Genomic DNA, 12,366 nt, shown 5'->3' with positions numbered 1-12,366 from the left:
CGCCTCAAGTGAATGACAGTGAGCTGAATGGAAAACTGACTTTTATCAAGCAAACAGAGGCGGGAATAAAGCCGAAACAACACTCCCCACCCGCTGAAAAAAATAAAAATTTAAAATTGAAAGCAAATCTACAAATCTAGGAATCCGCGGGTATGTTTTTACCAAGCAAGAATATATTTGTTCGGAATATTCAATATATTTGACAGAATTTTGAGGAGAATACTCAAATCCTAATTTATTCAAAAGATGCCACCCTAAATTCAGCAGCTTGGTGAAGTGCTGCCTCCAACACAAAAGATCCAGGCTTTCAAGAGGTACTCCTACTCCTCGTTGTCACGGTAATGACAGACGCACATGTCATCGGCCCACCAGCATTACATGAGACAGAACTGCCCCATCCAAACAGGCTGCTTTCAGGAAGACAGCAATAGGGTGTGGTCTTGATCCTTCGGGGTTCGTGAGGTATATGAAAACAGGGACATAGCATCTCCTTTAACTTCTGATTATACTTATGTTAACAAATAATGTTCAAAGGTTACGAAAAACAATGTGCATTCACAATATACAGTAAGAGTTTGATAATGACGGGGGCAATTATGACTAAAATGATTGAGATGGGGTTTTTTTTCAACAGGAACTTTTATTTCTAAAGTCTACCAATAGGAGGTTGGAGCAGTGTGACGAACTTCAAGGTAGCACTTTTTACATATTCTGGGCTGTGTGATAGTTCCTACCCGTCTTGTTGGCCTCCATCAGAACTTCGTTGACGTCCTTGTTGGTGGTGTTGCTATCACCGTAAGTCTGCTGCCACTGGTCCAGCTGCTCTCTGATTGGACGCAGGACATCATTGACTTGGGAGATCGATGCGGTGGCCTGATCCACCGCTTGCTTGGCCATGTCAATGCCCTGACTGACATCTGCAGGGCACACAGGAGCGAATACTTAACAAATTTTCCAGACAATAGTTGGTACTTTTTGCACACACTTGATGCGGCAAAAATAGACCCTCGGTTGTGCTTGTTCACAAGAATGGAGGGTTGTTTCCAGTTCTAAGAGAGCTGCAACAGCCACGAGATATAGCTGAGGTGCAGCCTGATGTGAGAGTGACGCATGACGTCAACAAAAAAGTCCCGGACATGGCACTTTGAAACAGAGCTGTGCTTTGGAAAAAAAATTGTTCATACGCAACATGACATCGGGTAAGACATGTTTTTTATTTACAGCTGTTTTCTTGTTCCTCACACCTGTTTTGGGACAAATCCACTCATAGGCCGTCATGATTCTGGGTGAGCGGCGAAGGTTATGTTATTAAAGATACATTTGTGACAATTCTGAAGCAAAGGAAGAGAATTTCTGACATAACAAAAAAGGAAAAAAAAGAAAAATGTGTCTGAACACAAGAAATGACAATCTACAGTGAAACTCCTCTAGAACAAAACCTGCATGGGCGAAAATACCCCCTAATGTGAAAAAATCTTCATGCATTAACACCATTCCCATTCTACTGCCCCCCATACGACGAAAAAAAACCCTGTTGCGTTATACGAAATCATTTTCTCTGCTCCAGCCTCACAAAGACATTCACTACAATGAAGTCTAATCCAACAGCGACGTCTAATGGTTCGTTCGGAAACAGCAACAGCAACCACCACACTGGTTTACATAGTGAATTATGTTTATTTCGGTCACAGCTGCGAGTTTCCTGAACGCAACATACTCATAGCTGCTCTGCCATTGGCTGACCGAGCATCATCCTGGCCTTTGATTGGCTAAGAGGGGCCTCACTGTCTATGTGTGTAGATACTGAAGCTAGATCCGTAGAAGATAGAGTGGAATGCATCCGATTAACTCCATCCATCCATCCATCATCTACCGCTTATCCGGGGCCGGGTCGCAACAGCTTTAGCAGGGAAGCCCAGACTTCCCTCTCCCTAGCTACTTCTTCCAGCTCTCCCCGGGGGATCCCGAGACGTTCCCAGGCCAGCTGGGTGACATAGTCTCTCCAGCGTGTCCTGGGTCTTCCCCGGGGTCTCCTCCCGGTGGGACATGCCCGGAACACCTCACCAAGGAGGCGCTCAGGAGGCATCCGAATCAGATGCCCAAGCCACCTCATCTGGCTCCTCTCGATGTGGAGGAGAAGCGGCTCGACTCTGAGCCCCTCCCGGATGACCGAGCTTCTCAACTTATCTCTAAGGGAGAGCCCGGACACCCTGCGGAGAAAACTCATTTCGGCCGCTTGTATCCGGGATCTCGTTCTTTCGGTCACGACCCATAGCTCGTGACCATAGATGAGGGTTGGGACGTAGATCGACCGGTAAATTGAGAGCTTCGCCCTTTGGCTCAGCTCCTTCTTCACCATGACAGACCGATACAACGTCCGCATCACAGCAGACGCTGCACCGATCCGCCTGTCGATCTCCCGCTCCCTCCTGCCCCCACTCGTGAACAAGACCCCAAGATACTTGAACTCCTCCACTTGGGGCAAGATCTCCTCCCCGACCCGGAGGGGGCACTCCACCCTTTTCCGACTGACGACCATGGTTTCAGATTTGGAGGTGCTGATTTTCATCCCAACCGCTTCACACTCGGCTGCGAAACGCTCCAGTAAGAGTTGGAGAGCCCCGTTTGATGGAGCCAACAGCACCACATCATCTGCAAAAAGCAGGGATGCAATACTGAGGCCCCCAAAACGGAACCCCTCAACGCTTTGGCTGCACCTAGAAATTCTGTCCATAAAAGTTATGAACGGAATCCATAAAAGTTATGAACAGAATCGGCGACAAAGGGCAGCCTTGGCGGAGTCCTACCCCCACTGGAAACGATTCCGACTTACTGCCGGCAATGCGAACCAAACTCTGACATCGGTGGTATAGTGACCGAACAGCCCGTATCAGGGGGTTCGGTACCCCATACCCACGAAGCACCCCCCACAGAACTCCCCGAGGGACAGGGTCAAACGCCTTCTCCAAGTCCACAAAACACATGTAGACTGGTTGGGCGAATTCCCACATACCCTCAAGGACCCCGCTAAGGGTGTAGAGCTGGTCCACTGTTCCACGGCCGGGACAAAAACCACACTGCTCCTCCTCAATCTGAGGCTCGACTTCCTGACGGACCCTCCTCTCCAGCACCCCTGAATAGACCTTAGGGAGGCTGAGGAGTGTGATCCCTCTGTAGTTGGAACACACCCTCCGGTCCCCCTTTTTAAAAAGAGGGACTACCACCCCGGTCTGCCAATCCAGAGGCACTCTCCCTGTTGACCACGCGATGTTGCAGAGGCGTGTCAACCAGGACAGCCCCACAACATCCAGAGCCTTGAGGAACTCCGGGCGGATCTCGTCCACCCCTGGGGCCTTGCCACCGAGGAGCTTTTTAACCACATCGGTGACTTCAGCCACAGAGATAGGAGAGCCCACCTCAGAGTCCCCAGGCTCTGCTTCCTCTAAGGAAGGAGTGTTGGTGGAGTTGAGGAGGTCTTCAAAGTACTCTGCCCACCGGTTCACAACGTCCCGAGTCGAAGTCAGCAGCGCCCCATCCCCACTGTACACAGTGTTAGTGGTGCACTGCTTCCCCCTCCTGAGACGTCGGATGGTGGACCAGAATTTCCTCGAAGCCGTCCGGAAGTCGGCTTCCATGGCCTCACCGAACTCTTCCCACGCTCGGGTTTTTGCCTCGGCGACCACCGAAGCTGCGTTCCGCTTGGCCTGTCGATACCCGTCAGCTGCCTCTGGGGTCCCACAGGCCATAAAGGCTCGATAAGACTCCTTCTTCAGCTTGACGGCATCCCTTACTGCTGGTGTCCACCAGCGAGTACGAGGGTTGCCGCCACGACAGGCACCAACCACCTTACGGCCACAACTCAGATTGGCCGCCTCAACAATAGAGGCACGGAACATGGTCCACTCGGACTCAATGTCCCCCGCCTCCCCCGGAACATGGGAAAAGCTCTGTCGGAGGTGGGAGTTGAAACTCCTTCTGACAGGGGATTCCGCCAGACGCTCCCAACAAACCCTCACAATACGTTTGGGTCTGCCAGGACGGACCGGCATCTTCCCCCACCATCGGAGCCTACTCACCACCAGGTGGTGATCAGTTGACAGCTCCGCCCCTCTCTTAACCCGAGTGTCCAGAACATGCGGCCGCAAATCCGATGATACAACTACGAAGTCGATCATCGAACTGCGGCCTGGGGTGTCCTGGTGCCAAGTGCACATATGGACACCCTTATGTTTGAACAAGGTGTTCGTTATGGACAATCCGTGACGAGCACAGAAGTCCAATAACAAAACACCACTCGGGTTCTGATCGGGGGGGCCGTTCCTCCCAATCACGCCTCTCCAGGTCTCACTGTCATTGCCCACGTGAGCATTGAAGTCCCCCAGCAGAACAAGGGAGTCCCCAGCAGGAGTACTCTCCAGCACACCCTCCAAGGACTCCAAAAAGGGTGGGTATGCTGAGCTGCTGTTTGGTGCATATGCACAAACAACAGTCAGGACCCGTCCACCCACCCGAAGGCGGAGGGAGGCAACCCTCTCGTCTACCGGTGTGAACCCCAATGTACAGGCACTGAGCCGGGGGGCAATGAGTATGCCCACAACTGCTCTGCGCCTTTCACCGTGAGCAACTCCAGAGTGGAGGAGAGTCCAACCCCTCTCGAGAGAACTGGTACCAGAACCCAGGCTGTGTGTGGAGGCAAGTCCGACTATATCCAGTCGAAATTCTCTGCCTCACGCACCAGCTCGGGCTCCTTCCCTGCCAGAGAGGTGACATTCCATGTCCCAAGAGCTAGCTTCTGCAGCCGAGGATCGGACCGCCAGGGTCCCCGCCTTTGACTGCCGCCCAGCTCACATTGCACCCGACCCCTTTGGCCCCTCTCATGGGTGGTGAGCCCATGGGAAGGGGGACCCACGTTGCCTCTTCGGGCTGTGCCCGGCCGGGCCCCATGGGTGTAGGCCCGGCCACCAGGCGCTTGCCAACGAGCCCCACCTCCAGGCCTGGCTCCAGAGGGGGGCCCCGGTGACCCGCGTCCGGGCAAGGGAAACTTCGATCCATTTATTTTAATCTTCATCAGGGGTCTTTGAGCCGTGCTTTGTCTGGCCCCTCACCTAGAACCTGTTTGCCATGGGTGACCCTGCCAGGGGCATAAAAGCCCCAGACAACTTAGCTCCTAGGATCATTGGGACACACAAACCCCTCCACCACGGTAAGGTGACGACTCACGGAGGGGCATCCGATTAACTGCTCAGAGTAAATTGCTTATGGCTCGACAGACATTCAAATAAACAAACGTTTCCTCGTATTGCAAGTCAAGCATTTTCCTTGAAAATGCTTGACTTGTTATCATGCTAAAAACCTTACGCTAACTGGAGGGCTAATAAGAGAGAAACCCTCCAGTTAGTGTAAGGTCAGCTAACTTCCAGACAGACTTCGACATGGTGGCAGCATAAGTAGCAAGGTAAGTGTCCCGTGGCTGGCTTAAAAGTTCATTGCATGACATCAGCTGAGCAACGCTAGCTTGGGTGGCGATCGAGGGTCGTCGAGTTAGAGACAGTGAAGTGGTGGAAAGAAAAGCCACCGGTTCCAGGAAGTATTTGTTATTGTTAGATTCAGACGAGCATGGACGTTGCATTGCTAAAATGGCTACAAAACTTTTGGACTTTTGGATGTCAAGCAGCTAAGACAAGAAGAGCTCTGATGCTGGAAGAGAGGGTAAAAGTGAAAATGAAAGACGGAGCAAGCAAAATCAAAAACATAATCCAAGAAATTGATTAAAGTGAATGCTGATTGTAAATTTCACAATTTACAATCAAACGACCCTTTTTTCTTTCTACACTGACAATATGAAGTGTCAAATAAGTGTGCGCTCATACTTATGCACTATTGGAATAAAAATAGTGTGCGTGTACACATACGTTTGTGTGTGTGTGCTTACATCTGAGATCAGATTTGCAACAGTGAAAAATCCCCTGTTGTGAAAAATTTCTTGGTGCAAACATGATTTCGTTGTAGAGGAGTTTCACAGTCATTACGGTACTATACTGATAATCCTACACTTGATACCAGCAAATTGGGGGCCCATGTAATACAGTGGTCCGCAACCCTTTTTGCGCCACGGACCAGATGAGATGATATGCCGTGCATGGACCACCAACCATATTGTTTTTCATCGCTTTTTATTTGCCAGTTTTGAAGTATTGGTACAACAACGATCATTATAGAGTAATTCAACATTTTATGAATGCTCATTCATTTAAAACAGTGTTATTCAACAAACGTAGAATAAAATAAAATAAAAAAGTGACCTCTTAAGAAATGAACCAATCAGGATTATTAAATACGCCTTATATTGTAAACGTGACAATCCTACATACGGAATTAGCATCACTGCTAGTTGCAAATGTGACACGATTGATTGCTGCTTTTATCCGGTGGCTGACGGCTCATTTTTAGCGACTAAACTGCTAATGTTTACATGGGCAGGCAAACTCTGCAGGCATTTTCATACTTCCCAGTTGATCACTTGGGTGCTAATTGTTCAAATGATTCAAATGGTTTCTTGTATTGCCTCATTTTTGTCGACAAACCACGTACAGCTGCTTCCTCCTCTGCATCGCTGTTGTGAGACCGCGAGGGAAGGGACCCCCTTGTCAAAATACTGTAGCTTCATCTCCAGAAGTCGCAGATGCCAAAACATTTGGTCAATTTGTTATTATTGCTTTCTGTGTACTGATTCTTCTTTCATTTATTGGCAAATTCTGTTTATTTCAATTTGCAAACCAATGTTAGAATGACTCAGATTGGCCAGAGTCGCGCACATTTCCATGTCGTCTGATGAAGTAAATATGCTGAGAGCACATCTCGCAGGTCTGTCTCTGTGTGGCCCATTCCCAAACAGGCGGAGGCTCAGTATCGGTGCGCGGACCGGTGGTTGGGGACTATTGGTATAACACGTGAGTACAGAAAAAAACCCAGACTGGGGTTTAAAAAAAAAACAAGGGCGATTAAAAGAAGTGATAGGCTTTATTAGGTGCGGAGCTCCTTTTAAGTGGAGAATCATAAACAAATGGTAGAAAAAAAACCCCTTAACGCTATGGTAGTGTAGATGTTGCTTTTTGTGCAGATGGAGTGGGTTAGTCTCCCGCACAGTGCCGCAATAACCAGCTATGGTCACTCCCAAGCCCAATTTTTTTCAAAAAAGTGTCATCCAAGAGAGCGTCCGGTGTAAAGAAAGGAATCATGCAAGTGAAGGCGTCTTCATACGACAATGGCTATATTGCATCACGTGATTGACGCAGTATGTCTGCGTTCCCATTGTAGCATAGAATGCCGTGTGAGGCATCTCTCATGATTGGTCCATTTAGACACATGCTATGATGATGTCATACTCAGTTTTCTCTTGCTAGGGTCCTCAATAAACAAGTCCTCTTGAAGGTAATTTATTCGTCACCACACAGGAGAGGATCTGCACCATGCAGCTCATTGCTGCAATGCAAGCAACTTTCACATGCAGCACATACGACCTATTTCGCAAATACAAAATGCATCGTCTGGTCATCTACGTTCCTTTGTTTTAGCAGGCATGGTCTCCATTGTTGTCGCTTTGCTGCTTGTTCCGCAAAGTAAAAACGTAGACCAGAATTGGCCATGAAATGTAAAGGAAACTCCACCCTAAGGTGTCCTTGTCAACTTGGAGTGAAACTACAACACATTTTTAAAACGTGTATGGGTTGCGCGCAAGTATAAAATCAAACTGTGCACGTCACTGCAGATGTCCGTGCGGTTGCTGCCCTTGAGTCTTGTTTGTTTGTTTATTGAACATAAAACATATACAGTAATAATTTGACAGAAAATAAGGTAGATAAAAAAGTAAAAAGAAAGAAATCAGTCTTCATTCAACACAGTTATTATGTTCAAGGGAGTAGGATGAAGTAAAAAAACATATCTAGTCCTACCCCGTTATGTGTTTATATCTACTAAATCATTTTTATATCAATCAGAAAAGAAAAAGTAAGAAGAAGTCTCCATTAAGGCTCATACTTTACCCTTAACCGTGATATTTTCACAACTTTTGGTTTGTATCGGGATTATATACATCCTCACCCTGGCACTCTTGTGTCAATTTTCTCTTGTATTCATAATGGATATTTCAATACCTTTCTCTATTTATCAACTTAGTTCTGATTTATCATTATATTTAATGTTTAGAATTTATCATTTTAACTCTGATTGATGTAGGTTGTTTGTACTATTTTTTTGAATTTGTTTTTGAAATCAGCAAACGATTTACTCATTTTTAGGTCCGTTTCGAGATTATTCCACATATTAACACCTTTGCTAGATACACTTCTTTGCTTGATGTTTGTTCTTGTTTTGAGTTTTTTGAATAAGTTGGTACCTCTTAATTCATAGTTGCTTTCTCGAATTTCAAAAAACTTCTGAATGTTTTGGCAGAGCAGGTTATTGTGTGCTTTGTACATTAATTGGGCAATTTTAAAGTCAAACAGGTCAGAAAATTTAATCGTATTTAATTTGATAAATAGTGGATTTGTGGGTTCCGTATATTTTGATCTATTAATAATTCGAATAGCTTTTTTTTGTAGTTTGAGAATAGGGAGTGTGTTTGTTTTGCAGGCATTTCCCCATATTTCCACACAGTAGGTCATGTATGGTAACAATAATGAAGTGTATAATGTGTACAAAGATCTCTTATTTAGCACTTCCTTGGTTTTGTAGAGGATCCCTACGGTCTTGGCTATTTTTCTTTTTACGTTATCGATATGTGGTTTCCAACATAGTTTTGAGTCTATTACTATTCCGAGAAACTTGGTTTCATACGCTCTTTCTATTTCAATTGAGTTTACCATAATTTTAGCTTGGTGTTTGATTGGTCTTGTGCCAAAAACAATTTGACTTCGATTTTTTCAGGTTAAGTGACAATTTATTTCTGTCGAACCAGTTTTTTAATTTGTTTAATTCGTTTTCTATGGTTGTCAGGAGCTGTTTCAGATTTTATTCCAGAACAGTAGAAAGTTGTATCATCAGCAAATAGGACACATTTAAATAGTTTTGAGACCTTGCAGATATCATTTATATATAAGATGAATAGTTTTGGACCAAGCACTGACCCCTAAGGAACTCCGTGAGTGATTTTCAGTTGATTCGTTTTTTTATTGTTGAGTTGCACGTACTGATATATGTTTTCTAAATAACTTTTTATCCATTTATAAGCTACACCTCTAATGCCATATCTTTCTAGTTTTTTCAATAATATACTGTGATCTATTGTGTCAAAAGCTTTTTTTAGATCTAGGAAAACCCCAACAGTAAATTCTTTGTTGTCTATATTAGTGGCTATTGCTTCCACAAACTCCATAACTGCCATTGAGGTGGTCCGTTTTTCCCTGAAGCCATATTGATTCTCACTTAACAGCGCATGCTTTTGTATAAAACTATCAAGTCTGCGAGAAAATAGTTTTTCTAATATTTTTGAAAATTGTGGTAGTAGTGATATTGGTCTATAATTTGTAAACAGATGTTTTTCTCCACTTTTATAGATTGGAATAACTTTAGCAATTTTCATTTTTGATGGAAATATACCAGCTTTGAATGACAGGTTGCATAAGTGCGTGAAAGGTCGCACTACACATTCTATAATCTGCTTGATTATTGTCATATCAATATTAAAGCAATCAGTTGACTTTTTATTTTTAAAAGTTTTTATAATATTTGATACTTCTTGTTTTACTGCAGTAAGGAACATCGTGGAGGAGTTTTTTTCTACGCATCTATCTATTTCAAACAGGTTTGTTGGATCGGGAATTTGTTTTGCTAGGTTACTGCCGATGTTGACAAAATACTCATTAAATTCAGTTGCTATTTCTGCAGTTTTTTCCAAAATAGTATTTTTGCCTTTGATAAAATATTCTGGATAATCCATTTTTTTAGGACTATTTCTGATTACTTGGTTAAGTATTTTCCATATTTCTTGTGTCTTACCTTTATTCTGCTCTAATAGTGCATGATAATGATAATATTTACTAGTTTATTTTTATAGGTCTTATATTTTTTTTCTGCTTCTTCAGTTCTGAATTTTAAAAACAATTTATATAAATTGTTTTTCTTTTTACATGCGTTTTCTATGCCTTTCGTTATCCATGGCTTACTTGGGTCTTTATACTTTTTGGAGACTTTAGTTAATGGAAAATGTTTATCATATAAGGAGATTATGGTAGACTGAAATACTTCAAACGCTGTATTTGGGTCTTAGTTTGAGTAGACCTCGGTCCAGTTTTGTTTTTCTAGGTCTTGCTTAAAGGCATCGATGGAACGTTGGGTTCTTAGTCTTATTTCTGTTATACGAGTTGTTGATTTAGCTTTTCTATCGAAATAATTATGAAAAACTGCAAAAACAGGCAGGTGGTCACTTATGTCATTAATGAGAAGTCCACTTTCCATTTTATGATCAATCTTATTTATAAATATGTTATCTATTAATGTGGCCGTGTCAACTGTTACTCTGCTAGGTTTCAGGATTACTGGGAAAAAGCTGTTGCTGTACATAGTATTTATGAAGTCAGTTGTTTTTTTGTGTCTATTTGGGTTTAATAAGTCAATGTTAAAGTCACCACATATTATTCGTGTTTTCTTATCGCTGTAGTAACTGAGCATATCTGTTAGTTTTTTATTGAATGTGTCAATACATGTTCCTGGTGTCCTATAGATGCAACTTATGATGATATTTGATGCCTTTTTATTGTGTATTTCAATGGTTAGACATTCCATTAGGTTTTCTATTGTGTTTGTCAATCTCTCGATTTTACTGCATTTAAGTGCTTTGTCTACATATATTGCAACCGCCCCTCCTTTTTTGTTTTCTCTATTAGTTGCAAACATTTCATAACCTTCTATTTCCATTTCAGTTGTTTTATTTTCATCAAGCCAAGTTTCCGATATGGCAATTATTTTAAATTTATTGAATTTAGTCAGGTATTCTTTAATTTTTGTGAAGTTTTTATAGAGACTTCTACTGTTTAAGTATATTACCGAAAGTGCATTTTCCAATTTTATATTAGTGTTGAATTGTTCATCCAGGTAATAGTCAGAGTTTGTTACCCTTTGTTTGTTGTTGAAGAAGTTATTGTCTGGGTCCAAATTGTTCTCGGGATCGAATGACTTATAGTCAATATCTTCAAAGGGTTGGAAGTTCATGTTTTTGGGATGTGAATTTCCCGCTCCCACACGGTCGTCGTTGGTTCCCTCGCTGTCGTCGCTCGCTCTCTCGCCGTCATCACTGGGTCCTTCGTGGTCACTGGCTCCCTTGCGGTCGTCGCCGACTCCCTCACGCTCGCCGGCTGGCTGCCTCCCGGCTCTCTCAAGCGCGCTGGCTGGTTGTCTCCCGGCTGCCTCAGGCTCGCCGTCTCCCGGCTCCCTCGCGGTCACTGGCTCCCCTGCAGTCGTCGTTGGCTCCCTCACGGTGGTCGCAGGCTGGTTGTCTCCAGGCTTCCTCACGGTCGCTGGCTTCCCTGCAGTCGTCGCTGGCTTCCTCGCAGTCTTCACTGGCTCCCTCACGGTCGGTCGTCGCTGGCTGCCTTGCGGTCGGTCGGTCTTGAAAAAGTTATTGTCCGGGTCCAAGTTGTTCTCAGGGTCAAACGTCTTGTGGTCAGTAGGGTTGGAAGTCATCAAAGGGTTGGAAGGGTCATCAAAGGATTCAAAGTCCATGTTTTTTGGTATGTGAATTTCCTGCTTCAGTAGGGTCAGAGTTTTTATTGTCGGGTGGTGAAAAATTCTCAGTATGCTGCTTGATGGTGTTGAACTCGAGCCTGTTGTGTTGGAGTACAGGTGCGGGGTTGGACAATAAGTTTGTTATGTCTTAAGTAGGCAGTTTCCCCTCTGTCACGTGCAGCTTTTAATTTTGGGAGGAGCTCTTTTCTTTTTTGTCGTACGGCATCTGTAAAGTTTTCGTTAATGTAGATGTTGGAGCCTTTTAAGTATTTTGCTTTTTGTAGGATCCTTGATCTGTCCTTGTATCTTAGAAATTTCACCACAACTGGCCTTGGTCGAGGTCTTCCAGGGTCTTGTCTTCCTGTGCGGTGACCTCTCTCCACCTCAATTTGCCCCTGTATCAGCAGTTTCTCCTTAAGGATTTTTTGAACTTTTTCCTCTGTTTCAGTCCACGTTTCTCCCGGTTTTTCCTCAATTCCATCAATTACTAAGTTGTTTCTTCTTGACTGTCCTTCCATGTAGTCCACCTTGTCCGTTAATACAAGCATGCCGTCACATACTTTGTAGAATTCCGTTTGCATGTCTTTAGAATGGCCAGTTTGACAGATTAGATTTTTTTTAATGTCGTCTACCTCTTTTTGAGTA

The 12,366-nt window shown here is 44.3% G+C and overlaps 1 protein-coding gene and 1 long non-coding RNA gene across 6 annotated transcripts in view; one reads left to right on the top strand and one right to left on the bottom strand.

Annotated features, from left to right (window-relative positions):
* Window positions 1-12,366, bottom strand: part of lama5 (laminin, alpha 5) — a 190,183-nt gene that overhangs the window by 21,798 nt on the left and 156,019 nt on the right. For all 5 annotated transcript variants that reach the window (XM_052058657.1, XM_052058658.1, XM_052058659.1 and 2 more), the window contains exon 58: window positions 735-917. In XM_052058657.1, coding sequence (XP_051914617.1) covers window positions 735-917 — 183 coding nt within the window. The remainder of the gene's footprint in view (window positions 1-734; window positions 918-12,366) is intronic.
* LOC127596442 (uncharacterized) overlaps window positions 7,803-12,366 on the top strand; it is a 114,017-nt gene continuing 109,453 nt past the window's right edge. The window contains exon 1 of the long non-coding RNA XR_007961473.1: window positions 7,803-8,235. This is a non-coding gene — a long non-coding RNA (uncharacterized LOC127596442). The remainder of the gene's footprint in view (window positions 8,236-12,366) is intronic.

The sequence above is a fragment of the Hippocampus zosterae genome, chromosome 2, assembly GCF_025434085.1.
Source record: "Hippocampus zosterae strain Florida chromosome 2, ASM2543408v3, whole genome shotgun sequence".
Lineage (NCBI taxonomy): Eukaryota > Metazoa > Chordata > Actinopteri > Syngnathiformes > Syngnathidae > Hippocampus > Hippocampus zosterae.
The sequence above is the reverse complement of the archived record's forward strand: the minus strand, read 5'-3'. Positions and strand labels throughout refer to the sequence as shown.